At 41.5% G+C, this 19,019-nt stretch overlaps 1 protein-coding gene across 1 annotated transcript in view; it reads right to left on the bottom strand.

Annotated features, from left to right (window-relative positions):
* The window catches only part of PER3 (period circadian regulator 3), a 60,683-nt gene that overhangs the window by 24,805 nt on the left and 16,859 nt on the right, over positions 1-19,019 (bottom strand). The window contains 6 exon segments of the mRNA XM_065891372.1: positions 3,034-3,201; positions 3,445-3,569; positions 4,335-4,467; positions 14,978-15,125; positions 15,560-15,688; positions 16,847-16,952. Of these exon segments, the coding sequence (XP_065747444.1) occupies positions 3,034-3,201; positions 3,445-3,569; positions 4,335-4,467; positions 14,978-15,125; positions 15,560-15,688; positions 16,847-16,952 (809 nt within the window).

Here is a 19,019-nt window from a genome sequence, read left to right as displayed (position 1 = left end):
GCGTTTTTTTTTTTAATTAAAAAAATTTTTATTTACTTAATTTATTTATTTTTGGCTGCGTTGGGTCTTCGTTGCTGTGTGTGGGCTTTCTCTAGTTGCGGTGAGCGGACGCTACTCTTCCTTTTGGTGTGCGGGCTTCTCATTGTTGTGGCTTCTCTTGTTGTGGAGCACAGACTCTAGGCACGCAGGCTTCAGTAGCTGTGGCTCGTGGGCTCAGTAGTTGTGGCTCGTGGGCTCTAGAGCGCAGGCTCAGTAGCTGTGGCACTTGGGCTTAGCTGCTCCATGGTATGTGGGATCTTCCCGGACCAGGGATTGAACCCGTGTCCCCTGTGTTGGCAGGCGGATTCTTAACCGCTGCACCACAAGGGAAGCCCCGCTGCAGGACTTTTTGAATTAGAATATTCAAAGCAATCTTGAAAATGAACAAAGTTGGAGGATTTACACTACCTGATTTCAAGACTTACTATAAAACTATAGGAATCAAAACTGTGTGGTACTTGGCATAAAGGGTTTATCAATTTTTGTTCATTTTCAGAGAAGCAACTTTGAGCTTTAATTTTCTGTACTGTCTGTTTTTTACTTTGTTGATTTCTGCTTTTATCTCTATTACTTCCCTCCTTCTACCTGGGTTTATTGTGTTTTGGGTTGATTTATTTTTGGCTAGCTTCTTAAAGTGGAACTTTAGATCCCTGATTTGAGACTTTTCTTCTCCAACATTGGCATTTCAAGTTATTAATCTCTTTATAAATATCTTACTTTTACTGACTTCTAATTGAATTAACTCTAGCCAAAGAGTGTAGTTTGTAAAACATCAATCATTTCAAATTTGAGACTTGTATTACACCCCAACCTATTTTATATCTCAGTGAACATATCATGTGCACTTGAAAAGAATATGTATAACGCAGTTATTGTGTGTTGTGCTCTCTAGATATCAACTAGGTCAAGTGGCTGACCGCACTGTTCAGATCATCTATTTTGTTAAGATGTTTTAACATTTGCAGAAAAGGGGTGTTAAGTTCTTCCACTCTGATTCTGGAAAGACTTTCTCTGACTCATTCAATTTTTGCTTCCTATCTTTAAAGGTCTGTTATGAGTGAAAACACTTCCGTGTTTGTTACGTCTTCTTGACGAACTGGCTGCTTTGTCACAACGGAACGTCTCTGGCGAGACTCCCTCCTGAAGTCTGCCATTAATACAGGCACTCAGCCTTCTGGGGCCTGTTGTTTGGATTGTGCATCTTCCCCATCCAATTGTTCTCAGCCCATTTGTGGATTTATATTGTTTGGGTCTTGACTTATTTTTATCTGTTCTGACAATTTCTGCCATTTTATGTAATTATAGACTTAGTTGGATTTAGAGCTATTATTTTCTTGGTTTGATAGGTTCCCTGGTTTTATTGTTGTTGTTGCCCTAATCGTCCTTTCCTGTCCTTCTTTTGGATTATTTGTTTTTAAAGATTACATTTTAGTTTATCTCTTGGCTTTTTAGCTAATTTTTGTATCTCATACTCCATCAACCCTGCTATAGATTTTAAAAATATCTGTAATGGCAATGGTTTCTGGAGACTAATTGTCAGTGTTGGATTCTCTACTCTGCCACTCGTTTGCTGTGTGACTTTGGGCAAGTTGTTACTTAACCTGTTCGTGCCTTAATTGTTCCATATATAAAACAGAAGTAATAACTTGCAGAGAAATGCATTTGGGGTCATGGTCCTCAGACCCAACTCGTTATTAGCATAAGGTATAAACTCCAGGAGTATGGGCTTTCCAGAAAGCAAAAGACAGATGCAGTTCAAGAACATCTGGGCTCTGATTCTGCTTTCTCTCCTTAGAATAAAGATGAGCACCTGTAGATGCTGAGACTGGTTTAAGGTCAGGAGAAATGATTATCAGTAAATATCCCTTATTCTTTAAATGAAAGCATGTAGACTGTAGTATAGATTCTTTCAAAACAGTAATATAAAACCAGAGTATACAAAGTATAGTGGCACAGTCAAAAAAAGAGCTTTCCATGTTGGGTGAGGCCCTACCTTGCATGGACTGTGTCGCTGACAGCTACACGTCCACATAGGAATCCAAAGTATTTAAGAACAGGTACACTAAAAACACGCATCTGCTTCTCTCCTGAGGGACTAGCTCAACTCCAAAACAACTCTATCTGTGGCTAATTAGAAATAATAGAAATAATAGAATAAGATATACGGAAATCATCTAATAGTATAATATCAATAATATAATAGAAAAACAAACAGAAATAATCTAATCTCACAACAGCTGTCGATCTGGCCTTTTCCCACCAATCCACAATCCACCTAGTAACATAACGTCCTCCACCTCAAAGGGTGGTTGTGAGGATTAAATGAATTAATTTATATGAAGAACTAGGGGAAGGGAATGGTACACAGTCACAGCTCAGCATATGGTAACTTATATACCACTGAAGACTAGCAAAGGTGTTAGACATAATCCAAAAACCTGATTGAACACGTTTGTCACCATTTCCTCATCCACCAAATCCTTATGAATAATGCAAAAGTGAAAAAGGATAGGAGACAGTAAAAAGGAATAAAAAGAAGACATCAGAATAGTTCACCAAATCATTATGTTAAAGGAAAAGCATTTCAAACATACTGTCCTCATTGTTACCCAACAAAATCTGAATGTATATATGACCCATCTAGTCACAACTACAGTCCAAGTTTGAATTGGACACTTTCTTTCAAGGTCAGCAACAAAGTGACCCAAGACAGTCCCATCAACAATTGAGGGCTTATTATTATGTATCAGGTACTATTCTAGGTGCCTTACGTGTGTCAAGAGTTGACTGGCAAAGGACATAACTAAGAAATACAGTCCTAAGTATGTAACCAACATAAACGTGATGATATTTCCAAAAATACTGTAACTGAATTAAAGAAAAAAGTATTTATAATTTAGATGTCATTGCTAAGTAAATGGCATTAATGACTTGTTTTCTCACGATGGTGTATTTAACGTTGAGTGGATTTTAAAATAGAAGGTACCGTGGTACCTGACTCCAGTGGTGGCATGTGAACAACGGTGCTGCTGTAGCTGCACTGCCTCACGTCCAGGCTCAGAGCCTCCTCGGTCAGGGCCTGTGGAGTTCCTCCTTCAGCATCTGTGGATCGTCCATTAGCTGGCATTTCTGATGTAGGTACGGCTGGGATCTGAGGAACAGCTGGTGATGTAAGAGCAACTGACAATGAAAAGAAAAATTCCCAACTAGAAATTCATTATTAAAGACCCAAACAATTTACACCCACTTATAACTGACAAGTTAAAACCTACTGGCCATAAAGAGGCAATGTGGATTCTTTGTGATTACAATGAAATAATTAAAGTCAAAAGATTAGAGAGAAAACAGAGAGGGGTGGCTTTGTAATAACTCTCTTGATCTAACTATGAAAGGCATTCCTGTCACCTTGCAGTGCTTGGACATCATCTGCTCTGTGGCTTTGTCCATCTTCTTCCGAGGATGAGGAAGTCCTATTTGTACAGGAGATACACTTTCTCTTCAAAGCTGGAATGGTGTAGCTCTTCAGGTACCTGCAACAAGGTAATTCGGTTGCGTATTCCTACCTGCTCCCAACTTTGCCATCCTCCACCTTTCTGCTTTTCTCACTCCACCTCTGTTTGGGGTATTTCACATTCTTTTTTTTTTGGCCACGCTGCACGCCATGTGGGATCTTAGTTTCCCGAACAGGGATCGAACCCTGTGCCCCTGCAGTGGGAGCGCAGTCTTTACCACTGGACCACCAGGGAAGTCCCTCACTTTCTTCCTGGGTGAAGGCTTCCCTGACCATCCTGGCCTACATCACGGGGTTGTTACATTTCCCTGACTATGGTCTTGAACTGATCTTCAAATCTTAATTTTTATGAGTGTAGGTCTTGTCTTCTCAACTATATTCAAAGAAGGGATGCATCTTCTAATTTTTTGCATCCCCCAAAAAGTTCAATTTATTATGAGTTGTTAGTAGTAGATATCCATTGATTTATAGTGAAAAATAAACAGCTGATATAGGGGCTTCCCTGGTGGCGCAGTGGTTGAGAGTCTGCCTGCTGATGCAGGGGACACGGGTTCGCGCCCCGGTCCGGGAAGAGTTCACATGCCGCGGAGCAGCTGGGCCCGTGAGCCATGGCCACTGAGCCTGTGCGTCCGGAGCCTGTGCTCCGCAACGGGAGAGGCCACAACAGTGAGAGGCTCGTGTACCGCAAAAAAAAAAAAAAAAAAAAAAAATGATATAAAGGCCCCATAGTGACAACATATGCTTCTGGAAAAACTAACATGTTATCAAAACTTGTGTCTCATACCTGATAACACTATCAATACAGTTTAATTGCTGATAGGATGGGCTATGCTGATACCTTCTCAAATCCTCACAAGACTCGGTGTACATGCTATTATTTTTTAATGTCTGGAAGGAAGAAAAGGCCTTCTGCTCATCTGAAAGAGAATGAAAGGACGCACAATTTAAAATATCACATGCAAAAAACAAACAACCCAATCCAAAAATGGGCAGAAGACCTAAATAGACATTTCTCCAAAGAAGATATACAGACTGCCAACAAACACATGAAAGAATGCTCAACATCATTAATCATTAGAGAAATGCAAATCAAAACTACAATGAGATATTATCTCACACCAGTCAGAATGGCCATCATCAAAAAATCTACAAACAATAAATGCTGGAGAGGGTGTGGAGAAAAGGGAACACTCTTGCACTGCTGGTGGGAATGTGAATTGGTTCAGCCACTATGGAGAACAGTATGGAGGTTCCTTAAAAAACTAAAAATAGAGCTACCATACGACCCAGCAATCCCACTCCTGGGCATATACCCAGAGAAAACCATAATTCAAAAAGAGTCATGTACCAAAATGTTCATTGCAGCTCTATTTACAATAGCCCGGAGATGGAAACAACCTAAGTGCCCATCATTGGATGAATGGATAAAGAAGATGTGGCACATATATACAATGGAATATTACTCAGCCATAAAAAGAAATGAAACTGAGCTATTTGTAATGAGGTGGATAGACCTAGAGTCTGTCATACAGTGTGAAGTAAGTCAGAAAGAAAAAGACAAATACCGTATGCTAACACATATATATGGAATTTAAGAAAAAAAATGTCATGAAGAACCTAGGGGTAAGACAGGAATAAAGACACAGACCTACTGGAGAACGGACTTGAGGATATGGGGAGGGGGAAGGGTGAGCTGTGACAGGGCGAGAGAGAGGCATGGACATATATACACTACCAAACGTAAGGTAGATAGCTAGTGGGAAGCAGCCGCATGGCACAGGGATATCGGCTCGGTGCTTTGTGACCGCCTGGAGGGGTGGGATAGGGAGGGTGGGAGGGAGGGAGATGCAAGAGGGAAGAGATATGGGAACATATGTATATGTATAATTGATTCACTTTGTTATAAAGCAGAAACTAACACACCATTGTAAAGCAATTATACCCCAATAAAGATGCTAACAATAAATAAATAAATAAAATATCACATGCTTGAGAATATGTACTTATTCAGCAAAATTAAATAGTACTTTGGGATATACATGATATTTTAGGACATATACAATCAATATTATGTAGTTATTAAAAATGAGCTCAGATTTAAATGCACTGATATAGAAAGGTATCACCTAGAACAATTACATGAATAATTTCATACGTATCTTTTTTAAAAAGGAGTAAAACAACTGCTTCAGGCAAAGATTACCAAGGAATAAAACCAAAGGTGAAAGGTTGACGGGGACCTTCACAATGTTACTACCTGTACAACTGACTGATCTTGGCATCACTAAGGGGGATGACAGACATAGTGCCTTGCTTATGTGTTGCAATGGAGAGTACACAGCACTGCCTGTGTTGAACTGGTGTCCAACAGAATGTTCTACAATGACGGAATTGTCCTTTATCTGTGCTGTCCAACCTGGTAGCCACTAACACCAGACCCAGCGACTAGCATTTGAAGTGTGGCTACAGCAACTGAGGAACTAAATTTCACATTTTATTTATTTGTAATTAATTTGAATTTATATTGCAAAATGTGGTTAGTGGCTACCGTACCAGATAGCAGAGGTATAGAGAGAGGAAAAAAGACCTCAGTCTGGAGCGCTGAACTTGAATTTTCAGTAGAGAATAAGCCAGAAGGAGACTTATCCAGGAAGAGACAGATCCTGCAAGGTCTGGTGTCATGGAAACCAAGAGGGGAAACTATTTCAAGGAAGAAGAGTAAAGAATTATGCAAATGCTGTTGAGAGACTAAGAAATATTAGCTACTGTTGATACTACTAATAAAGGTTAGTTTAGCTGCTTGGAAGAGGCTTCTCTATTTTCAGAGGGAATCATGGAAAACTGCTTCACTTTCACTCATTAATTTTACTTTTTTTTTTTCCTTTGCGGTACGCGGGGCTCTCACTGTTGTGGCCTCTTCCGTTGCGGAGCACAGGCTCTGGACGCGCAGGCTCAGCGGCCATGGCTCACGGACCCAGCCGCTCCGCGGCATGTGGGATCTTCCCAGACCCGGGCACGAACCCCTGTCCCCTGCATCGGCAGGCGGACTCTCAACCACTGCGCCACCAGGGAAGCCCTAATTTTACTTTTAATTTTTTAAATAATTTTCAACTTGAAGGTTTCAAAGGGTTACAAAAATGGTAGAGAGTTCCCATATACCATTCACCCAGCTTCCACTAATGTCACACCTCACATAACCATAGGAAAATGAATGATACTAGGAAATTAACAGCGGCATACTGAGCTACAGTCCATTTGGATTTCACCTGTTTTCCCACTAAGCGTCACTTTTCTGGTCCAGAAGTCCAACCAGGGTGTCACAAATGAATTTAGTTGTCAAATGCCTCCTTAGTCTTTCCTTGTCTTTCATGATCCTGACACTTTTGAAGAGTACGGGGCAGGAATTTTTTAGAAATGCCCCTCCATTTGTGTTTCTCTGGTGTTTTCTTATGATTAGGTTGAGGTCATGCATCTTGGGGAAAATTGCCACAGAAGTGCAGTTCATGATGGTGATGTTTTATTACTGACACATTAACCTTGATCATTGGTTAAGGTGATGCCTGCCAGGTTTCTCTTATGTAAAGTTACTATTTTACAAGGTAATAAAAGATGTAAGCAATAAATGTTCTGGAGGAATACTTTGAAGCCATGCAAATATCCTGTTTCTTTTATACTTTCACCTATTGCTTGCACAACACTGTGAATATATTTAATGCCACCAAACTGTACATTTAAAAATAGGAAATTACATACCTAAAACCTCAATTTTAAAAAACCTTTCATCTAATTTTAGCACTCACTGGAGGATATGCCCTGCAACAGTTACTACTGTGGAATTCTTTCTTTATTCTCTAAGTCTTATTGAAATATAATTGACATACAGTAGTAAGTTTAAGGCGTACAGCATAATGACTACTGTGGCATTCTAATAGCAATTCCTATTTTTTTAACTCCTACATTAATCAAGCTTTTTCTATTAGGAAGAGTTTCCCTTCTCCCCTTTCCCTTTTATTTATTCATCCAATCATTTATCAGCAGGGACTCCTGGATACTCATTTGCTGTGTTATAATCCAATACTATCATTATTTATTTTGTTGCTCAAATTGTTCCAGTTTTGGCATTACGTGCTCTTTCAAGTTGTCTCCTGTGTCCCTCGGACATGCCATTTTCTCCCTTTTTTCTTGAGCACTTCCTTACTTCCTTACTTCTCTGGTTTCTTTTATGGGAAAAACACATAGGAACTAAGACCTGGGTACTGGGTGTGCTCATTGGTAAATGTGTCCCTCCTTGTAGGTCCCCTCAATGGACAAAACAAATATATATCTGTATGTATATCAACTCTTGTCTGTCCATCCGTCCATCCATCCATTAAGCAAAAAGGCATGAGTCCATGCTGATACCTTTAACTGCAATCCAGCACCAGAGTTCACGCTAGCATTCCCTCTGCTCATTTGCTATGTCCCTCTCCAGTGGCGAGGAATCTCATTATCTGCAATGTGTTTGCCTACTTGCTCAGTTCTACTGTTTATGTAAAGTAGCTTCAGAATTGCTAGCCTGCACTATGGTGAGAAATCAGTTTCCTGAATACTGTGTTTGTGTACATTTATGTTTTGGATTTAGTGCTGGGGTGTCCAGCGAAGACACCGATTTGCAAAGCTACTCAGCAACTTTCTTCCCCACCTCCTTCAGGATGTTTATGCCATTAGTTTGTAACTTGGTTAGGGTCACTTGTCACAGCCTATACCTCATCTTGGGTTCCCTCTACATTCTGGGGCGGGGTGAGGCACAACAGATCTATGAGTTTTAACAAATGCACAGCCAGTTGTGATTCCACCACCAGAGTAACAAAAAGAACGTTTCTCTCACTCAAACACTTCCCTCCAGCTGCCTCTTTGCAGTCAACACATCCCGCAACCTTAGCAAATACTGATCTGTTTTCCGGACCTACCGTGTTCCAGAAGTAATGCCTTCCCAGAACAGAACCACACAACATGCAACCTTTTAGCTCTGGCTTCTTTAACTTAGCAAAATGCATTTAAGATCCATCTGCATTGCTGCGTGAATCAAGTTCATTTTTTTTTTTCTTTTCTCTTTTTTTTTTTTTTTTTTGCGGTACGCGGGCCTCTCACTGTTGGGGCCTCTCCTGTTGCGGAGCACAGGCTCCGGACGCACAGGCTCAACGGCCATGGCTCATGGGCCCAGCTGCTCCTCGGCATGTGGGATCTTCCCGGACCGGGGCACGAACCTGTGTCCCCTGCATCGGCAGGCGGACTCTCAACCACTGCGCCACCAGGGAAGCCCAAGTTCATTTTTCTTTATTGCTGAGTGGTATTCCATTGGGTGGATGTATCACAGTTTATCTACTCACCTGCTGAATGACATGGAAGTTGTTTCCAATTTTGGGTGAGTGTGAATAAAGTGTCATAAACATTTTCAGACAGGATTTTGTGTGAACTTGCTTCTTTTTTTCACTTGGGTAAATAACTAAGAATGGAATTGCTGAGTAATATGGTAAGATTATAAGATATTTAACTTTATAATAAATTACCGCATTTTCCAAAGTGGCTGCACAATTTTACATTACCCTCAGCAACGTGTGACAGCTCCAGTTACTCTGCATTCTTGCCAGAACTTAGTATTGTCAGTTTTCGTTCTTTTAATTTTAGCCATTTTAACGGGTGTGTGATGTGTTTTTAACTTCCTAATGACCAATGAGATTGAGTGTTGTTTCATATGCTATTTGCCATCTATACATCTTCACTGGAAAAGTGTTTAGATCTCTTGACCATTTTAAAATTGGGATGTTTAACTTCTTATTGTTAAATTTTGAGAGTTCTTTATGTATTCTGGATACAGCTCTTTATATATAATTTGCAAATATTTTGTCTTTTCATTGTCTTACCAATGTCTTACCAGCGTCTTTCAAAGAAACAGTTTTAATTTCAATAAAGTCTAATTTATCAATTTCTTTCTTTTATGGATCATGCTTTTGATGTCATATCTAAAACCTCTTTCCAAACCCAATATTACAAAGATTTTCTCTCTAGAAATTTATATTTTAAAAATTGAAGTATAATCGACAGGTAACATTCTATCAGCCTCAAGTGTACAACATAATGCATCAACATTTGTATACACTGCAAAATGATCACAATAATCTAGTTACCATTTGTCACCATATAAAGTTAAAGAATGTTTTTCTTGTGATAAGAGCAACTTTCAAATCTGCAGTACAATATCACTGACTATAGCCCCCAAGCTGCACGTTACATCCCTATGATTTATTTGTTTTATAGATGGAAATTTGTACCTTCTGATCCCCTTCACCCATTTTGCCCACCTCCCAACCCCCTTCCCCTCTGGCAACCACCGATATATTCTCTGTATCTAGGAGTTCTGGTTTGTAATTTTAGATTCCACATACAAGTGAAATCATACGCTACTTGTCCTTCTCTGACTTATTTCATGTAGCATAATACTCCTGAGGGCCATCCATGTTGCCACAAGGAAGACGTCATTCTTTTTTTGTAGCCATATAGTATTCCATTCTCTCTCTATACCAGTTTCTTTATCCAATCATCCACGGATGCACACTTAGGTTGTTTCCATATCTTGGTTATTGTAAATAATTCCGCAGTGAACATAGTGGCCCACATATTTTCTCAAATTAGTGTGTTCGTTTTCTTCAGATAAATACTCATAAATGGGACTGCTGGATCATATGGTAGTTCTATTTTTAATTTTTTGAGGAAGCCCCATACTGTTTTCCATAGAGGCTGCACCAACTTACATTCCCACCAACAGTGTAAATGGGCTCCCTTTCCTCCTCGTTCTCACCAACACTTGCTATTTCTTGCCCTTTTGACGATGGCCATTCTGACAGGTGTGAGCTGATATCTCATCGTGGTTTTGATTTGCTGCAGTCCCCGACTATTGCTGTGGATTTGTTTATTTCTCCTTGAAGTTTTTATCAGTTTTTGCTTCGTGTATTTTGAAGCTCTGATGTTAGGTGCCTAAACAGGATTGTTTTATATTCTCAGAGAATCATCCCCCTTGTCTTTATGCAATATCTCTCTGAAGCCCTTGTTCTAAAGTCTACTATGTCTGACCTTAATATAGCTTTCCAGTTTTCCTTTGATTCCTGTTAGCATGATATATCTTTTCTAACCTTTTACTTTTAACCTATGTCTTTAATTTTCATAATGGGTTTTTGTAGATAGTAGGTAGCTGCATCTTGTTTTTTCATCCAATTTCACAATTTCTAAGTCTTTTCACTGATATACTGAGATAATTCACATTTAATGTGATTGATGTAGCTGGATTAAAATGTACCTCTTGCTGTTTTCCATTTGTTCCATCTGGGTTTTTTGTTTCTTTTTCCTTCCTTTTCTACCTCATTTTGGGTTAAGTGTTTTAAATTACATTTTAACACCTCTACTGACATTATTTACACTTCTTTAAAAACTTTTACTAATAATTGTCCTAAAGTTTACAATATACATCTTTAAGTACTCAGTTTCTATCTCCAAATAGCATACTCCAAATACTATAATATGGGAAGAATTTACACAGTATATTCCTAATACCTCACTCCCATCCTTTGCAGTATTTTTACATATGTTATACGTGCAGAATACTATTGTTGCTTTAGTTAGTTATGTTTTACGGTAATTAAAAATAAGTAAAAAATAAAATCTATTTTATCTTCATTTATTCCACTTCCAGTGCTCTTCATTTCTTTGTGCAGATCCAAGTGTTATGTCTGACATCATGTTCCTTCTACTTTTACAAATTCCTTTAGGATTCTTATAGAACAGATCTGCTGGCAATACATTCCCATAGTTTTTGTCTGAGAAAAATCTTTGTATCTCCTTCATTTCTGAAAGATACTTCCCACTGCGTGTACCATTCTACGCTGATGGTTTCTTTCCTTTGAAGATGTTACTCTATTGTGTTCTAACGTTCACAGTCTCTGAAGAAATGTCTCCTGTAATTCTTATTTTTATCTTTGTTTTTCTGTAATCTATCATTTTCCTCTGGTTGCCTTCAAGATATTCTCTTTGGTTTTATTTTAGTTTGAACATGATATGCCCAAGTGTGTGGTGTTTTTCTTTTTTTGTATTTATGCTACTTGATGTTCTTTGAATCTGGAAAATCAGCCATCATTTCGAGTATTTTTCCCAGGATTCCAATTACTCATATGTTGGATCATTCAATCTTGTCCCCAAATTCTTAAAAGGCTCTATCTTGTATGTTCCTTTCTCTTTGTGTTTCAGCTGTGTAATTTCTATTTATCTATCTTCAAGTTTACTGATTCTTTTCTTGGTTGAGTGCACACCAAAGGCATATATTCATCTCCAGCATTTCTAACATTTCCATCTGATCCTCTCTTTCGTGTTCCATCTTGATGCTGTGATTACTTCGGCAGTTTCTGCATGTTACCTACTTTGTCCATTAGAGCCTTTAATGTATTTATTATTCAGAGTTATTTCCAACATCTGTGTCCTACCCGACTCTTGTTCTTGTTCGGATGACTGCTTTGTCTCCTAGGAGGTTTTTTTCCTTGCTTTGCATATGCTTCATAATTTGCTGAAAAGTGAACATGTATAAGACAGTAGGGACTGAGCATGGCTTTCCTTCCACTAGGTCTGTGTTCCGGTTAATCTAATTAAACTTTAGGCCAGGTCTGAGGTTTGTTGTTGCTATGGTTTCACTCACTGTTTAACAGCTTTCAGATCCCTCTAGTGACACTCTGTGCTTCAGGTGGAGGCTGCTTTCCTGAGAGCTCTTTTTTCCAACATCTGCTCCACTTCCAGGCTTTGGTCTTCCCTGCACTGTGCCTCAGAGAAGGTCTGTCTCTTGTAGGTGACTTGAATCAGTCAGTCACAGGATCCAGCACTTATCTCACTTCTCCTTGCAAGTATGTGCCTCTCCTCAGATGTCAGGCCTGCTGGCTGCCCTGTAACCTCAGCACTCTGACAGGTTCAAGAAAGAACACGAACTTGCTGCCCGTCTGGCTTTTTTCCTCATAAGTTTGGAATGATGCTCTTTCCAGCTCTCCCCAAGCAGAAACCAAAGCACTCTCACTCTTGAGTTAGCTCAGTGTATGAATCATCTTTCACTTGGGCTTTGCATCACCCTTGCAGTAGAACGTTCAGTTTTCCCCAATTTCCCCAATTACTTCTCTGGCAGCTGGCGTCGGTCTGTATGGCTGAGGAAGGGACTTTACATCTCTTTGTTGTTCCTTGCCCTTCCCTAATAAGTTTAAAAGTTTCCCTTCTTTTTAAAAAAAAAAATTTATTTATTTTATTTATTTATTTTTGGCTGCATTGGGTCTTCGTTGCTGCACGTGGGCTTTCTCTAGTTGTGGCGAGCAGGGGCTACTCTTCGTTGCGGTGCACGGGCTTCTCATTGCGGTGGCCTCTCTTGCTGTGGAGCATGAACTCCAGGTGTATGGGCTTCAGTAGCTGCGGCACGCAGGCTCAGTAGTTGTGGTTCATGGACTCTAGAGTGCAGGCTCAGTAGTTGTATCTCACAGGCTTAGTTGCTCCGCAGCATGTGGGATCCTCCCGGACCAGAGATCGAACCCGTGTCCCCTGCACTGGCAGGTGGACTCTTAACCACTGCACCACCAGGGAAACCCAAAAGTTTCCCTTCTTATTCTATTCTAAAGCATAACCTGCCTTTATAAGAAAGGTAAACATACATACTTAAAACCTTACGTTCTTGTGTGCTCCAGCACCTTGTATATAATAAAATATATATACAATGACCATTTAGTATTTTCCTTTTCATTGGTGTATATCTCTACTCAATTTCTAATATTCTAATTACAACGTTTTCTATCTTTAAGTCACCTTCTTGTTTCTTTTCAGTAAAGAGTAATAAAGATTTTTTTACTAGCTCTTTAAACTTGTAGGTCTTAAGCTGTTAATAAAAACAAGACGCCCAAATAACATTAGTTCTCCAAAGTTATTCCAAATGGCATAACTTCCCCACAAAGTGGCATCCTATGTGTATTAGTCAAATATAGCACATAGCTAAGTAGTAAGAAAATTTCAGTTTCTAAAATAGCAGCCTAAGTACACACGGTTAGGTAAAGTTTAAATTTTATAAAATGTTGAATGATTGAATATGGATGATGCTTAAATATATAGCCTTCAAAACAACAGTACTGATGGTATTACTAGACCAATGCAATGACAAGTGATAAGAAACGGAATAAAGCAGGAGGTTAGAAAGGATTTCTACCCTGAGAAGAAATTCCAGAGGTCAGGATGTAAGATTGTGGCACTAACATGAGGTCGTAGGCCAAGGCAGCAGCAAGTAGCACTGACTGGATCAGACAATGAAGAAAACATCTAGAAATTTTAGATTAAAATCTCCTCAAAGAATTTTCTCTGGCAGGATATGGAATAATGATACACAACAAGAAAGGTATTTAAGATAAATTCTTTTGTGGGGGAGATCTGATGGTTTCACGGGACCAAAAAAGGTTGTCATTTCTTCCTTGTGCCCTTACGTCTACAGCAAAAGAAACAAACAGAACTTGAAACCTCCTGCCAAGATGAATAAGAACCCAAAAAACTAAAGGACGGGACTTGCTGTATCTGGAGGGTGTCCTACGGGCTCCCAGTGATATCACCTGTAGGAGCAGTAGTTTGATATTTTTCTTGTGGCAATCATATCAAGTCCTGAAAAGTACAGCTACTATTATTATTATTGACTTAAGAGAAGAATTTTCACCCTACTGTGTAGAACACCCACATTTGACAGTGGTAGGGACCATCAAGGACATTTAGGTGGCCAAAATCTATAACGACTTCCCAAATTATATTGATATTAACATTCAAGGAGAAAAATTAAGAGAAAGTTATCTAAGTTAAGTAGTTAGCATAATTTGATCTCTATATTATAAAACTTTATATATACAGAACTATATAATTCTGTATATAGAAGCACGCAGGTTAGCTTCTCAAAATAACATCAACCATCACAACTGATCCAATTCCTCTGGGGTACTCCCTACCTCATATTTGAGAAAAGTAAACATGTAATCAAGAAAAAGCCCAAGTTTTTCATTCAATTTAGGTCACAAACATTCTCCATTTGTTTGAAATGAAAGGGAGGGATTATCATTTTAATATACTTATTATCTGAAATGTATTCTAAAGTTACCTCTTTTGGTTTACAGATAGCTCATATGGAGGGAATCTACGAATTGGGTGGAGTTAGCAGAAAAGTCAATTCTTTAGTAGAAGTATACTGTGAATACGTTCTAATACCATTTAGCTTTCGGGACAGTATCTGCTGCTGCCGTTGTTATTGTTAGTAGTAGTACTGTTACTTTTGTTATCTGGGCACGTAAACCTGAACAGCAGCAGCCCAGAGTCGTGGCTTCGTGAGGGCCGCTCTGGGAGGGGGGCGGGGCGACCCTGCTGACTCACCACCACGCTGTCCCGGGCCGGTCTCCATCACTTGCTTCTTTGGTGATTTGGCCCTTGACTCGACGTACAGCTGCTGGCCTAGATTCTTGATTTTGTTTACACTGGCATAGACCTGCTGCAAAGTCAACTTAGGGAAAAGAATGATAACCAATGTTTCGAAGATGACAAAAATGTGCATTAAAAGATACATACACGAAATACATTTAACTTTTCGTTCTCTGTAGACAGAATGACTGAAAGCACAGTAATAGCATTAATTCAGTCTCCCGCTGCACCACAACACACGAGGAGCAGTGAAGCTTTACAGCAATCTGTCCACAACATGCTAATTTTTAGGAAGCACACAATTGACCCAAATATCACCTTCTAAAGGTGATATTTTCTTTTTAGAGACATTTTCCCAAACCGGAATGCATCAGAATGTCTATTACCAGATGAGATCTTCCAGACGAGGACTAAGAAGCCACACGTGTCGAGGTACAGAACCAGCACCGACACGTTACGGTTAACAACACAGGAAGAAAAGGACACGTGCTCAGAAGCACACGTGTGCTCGCTCACCGGTGCCTTCTGCACCTCCTCCGCGCAGCGCTCGCTGGACTCACTGGAGGATGCGATGCTGAGGTGATGCTCCTGAGACCCGCTGCTCCCCAGGCTCCCATAGCCACTGGATGCGCTCCCGTAAACGGGCTGCAAGAGAGAGGGGCCCGTCGCAGCCCCGGGTGATGTGGCCGTCGGAGGAGAGACACAGCATTACCTACCTCTGAGCTTACCTACAGTCATCACAAAATTAAGATTAAAATTTCTGAAATCCTAAATGAGGTGTGTGAAGGATGATGCTGACATGAAAGACATTCCTCTCTCATCTTGGTAATTCTCAAGGGCAGAACCTACTTTTCTAGTCTAGGTGGGTATTTCTAGAACAAACGTTTTAAAAGCCACAGTAAATAAATTTAACAAAACACGAAAATAAACTCTAACTCTTTATGCTGAGTTTGGAATAGACAGAACAAATTAAATATATACTGTACTTTTCCCCAAGAACCTCAGAGATACTTTATGAACTCTAGAGACTGTATGAAAGACATTTTGAACACTACTGGGTAACAGTTTTAGTGACACCATCAGTAAATGCTTGACAAGTTTACTGATTGACTCTCTAGTAGAAAGCATTTTGGTATTTGTTTTCAACAAGCAGTTCTTCCTACTTTGGCTCATAATGACTAGAGATACAGAGACCTGCCACCTGTCTCCCCACCTTTAAAACTGTAATTATTTTAAAAAAAAACAGTGAAGCCAAAACACTGGCAGCGTCTGGAATACAAGAATGATTCTCTCATTTAGAAATAACTTCTCTATCTCATTGCTTCCTATGACTCTGCTTGTCGTCTTAAATTGGATTCTTGGGCTTCCCTGGTGGCGCAGTGGTTGGGAGTCCGCCTGCCGATGCGGGGGACGCGGGCTCGTGCCCCGGTCCGGGAGGGTCCCGCATGCCGCGGAGCGGCTGGGCCCGTGAGCCATGGCCGCTGAGCCTGCGCGTCCGGAGCCTGTGCTCCGCAACGGGAGAGGCCGCAGCGGTGAGAGGCCCGCGTACCGCAAAAAAAAAAAAAAAAAAAAAAAATTGGATTCTTACAAAAAGTCCTGTGTATTTAACACAGAAAAAGGGAAAACAAAATTAATGAAATTTAATTTGAAAACAAAAAGAGGAAGATAAAAATTTCCGGAATGTACAGGGTAAGGATTTCTCTCTCCTCACGGTTTATTTCTGTGAAGTGACTTTACTGAGTGTTAAAATTAAAGACAATTATGGGAATATTATGTTTGTTTTTTTAAAATCTCTCACTTTACCTGTAAGAGAAGTCTGTGAATTTGTTCTTGTAATTCTGTTATGTCTTTGTCATTACTGTTCATCTTTTTTATTCCGGTGGCAAAAACATTCTCATTTAGTGGACTCCTACAAAATGCCAAGTGAAAGATTGACTCAGACAATTTCAAGTTCATTTACAACGAAGGCTAAAGTGATTCTTAATAGAAAATTCAAACAATAAACCTATGCTTTTACAAAGCAGCTCTTCAAGTCCAAATATAGAAAATATGAAGCTCAAACTCTATTCATAGAGGTAGAGAGAATCCTAGGAAACAAATGAGGTATTAACCGTCTTCTTTAGTTTCTCTGCAGCTGTAATCATTCTACTGCATCTGTATAAATTTAAAATCAGTGGTAGGTATACGCCTAGCTACTAAAATACCTTTAACAGCTACTGGTCTCAGAATTTAACAGGAACTGAGTAACCTACTGGCTATGAGAAATTTTCGGACCTTAAGTTTGGCAAACACACTGAATGCTTAATGCACTTAATCACTCAAGCTACCTAGTAAAGACGATTCTGCAGCCCACCCGCGTGGTGAACGTGTGGTTGCCACAAAATCTTCAGTCTTATTTATACCCCAATTCTAGAGCATCTGAAATCTACCACCAGAATACAGTGAGAGGCAGACACGTCAGCAGAAAGAGCAGCAAAGACAAGCGACTGACATTCACTTAGGCCCCTCTACGCGACAGGAAGTGCTGTTTTATAACACACATCGAGAATAAGTGACATTTTCTACCCCCTTACGACGTGCCGGGCGCTGTGCCAGCCGCTCCACCAGGCACCCCCTCCTCGCTTCCCTGGGCCAGACCCCGGCTCAGGTCCCCCGCTGTCAGGTCTGCCAGGTGCTCCCGGGGCCCAGAGTCCCGGCTCCAGGCCGCACGCTCTCGGCCACCACACCATCCGGCCTCTCGGCACCCCGGTCGCACTAGTGCTGCTAATAGCGGACGTGCCGCGGGCCAGGCACGTCACCTCCTGAGTCCTCGCGACCCTGGGAGGTAGGAATCAACCCGGCAGAGCTGAAGAAACTTGCCAAGTCGCCGTGGCCAGGCAGCCGGGGCGCGTCTGAAGCCACACGCCCGACCCCCGAGCCGGCTCTCCCTCCTTTTCCTGTTACGCGTCCTGCACGCTGCCTCTCACACCTCAGACACGCGGCAACACTTCCCCAAAGACAGAAACTCCTAGCAGGAACGGCGGGACGCCAGCGGGGTCACGGGAGGCGTCAGGAAGAGGCCGCGTCCCCGGCACAGGCCCCCCGCCCCCGCCCAGACCCTGGGAGGCACCAGGCCCTGTCCGGGGGCACCGGCTCTGCGATGCGGGACGCGGAGGGCCGGCTGCACCTGGACGACAGCCTGACACTGGCACGTCTCAGGTCTCAGGTGCCCCTCCTCTCCTCCTCCCCCTGCCCCCGCCCTCCCCCACCCGCCGCTGGGCGCCAGGCTCCTCCCACGCTCCGTTAGCTCCTCTGGCGCCTCCCACGGCCCGGCATGTAAAAGCGTGGCTGCGTCCAAGAAGGGCCCCTGGGGGCTAAAGTGCATCCCCGTGTGCTGCGAGCCTGAATGTCTTCCAGGGGCGTCTGGGCTGCTGTTCAAGTGCAATGCTGAGTGGAAACAGAACGTTCTGCTTTGTGCTATGAGATGTGGACGTTCCCAGGGGTGACCCTTCCGACAAAACCAAGTTGGGCTTTTAATCACCAATTACAGAACTCAAAGGATTCGCCGCCTTCATCAAATGGTGTCAAGCTCGGCATGAAGCGTTGGCGGCGGCGGACGTCAGGAAACGGGTCTAGGAGTAAAGAAGGAAATCTGGGTCCGTCTCCACTTTGCAACGTCCTGCCTCAATGATCGCCGGGAAAGTGCCTGTTTCACAGAATGCGGGTTTGTTTGTTTTGTAAAATCAGAGGTAACTGCAACTAGCCTCCCTTCCCACAGAGCCGCTGGGAAGGACCTGGAGAGAGCCGGACACTCACACAGCCCCCTCCCTACGTCAACTGTCACACTTTCCCAAACTCTGCTCAGCGCGTCACAGTGCCATTGCTGTTCTCCGTTCTCCCATACGCGGTGGGCAGCAAAGGGAACGTCCGTTCTGTTTATAACCTCAGCCTCAGCCTAGCACAACGCCTGACTCAGCAGGTGGCCGTAAACACTTAC

This window comes from Phocoena phocoena, chromosome 1, assembly GCF_963924675.1.
Source record: "Phocoena phocoena chromosome 1, mPhoPho1.1, whole genome shotgun sequence".
Lineage (NCBI taxonomy): Eukaryota > Metazoa > Chordata > Mammalia > Artiodactyla > Phocoenidae > Phocoena > Phocoena phocoena.
Note: the sequence above shows the minus strand (reverse complement) of the source record. Positions and strands in the feature narration are given on the sequence as shown.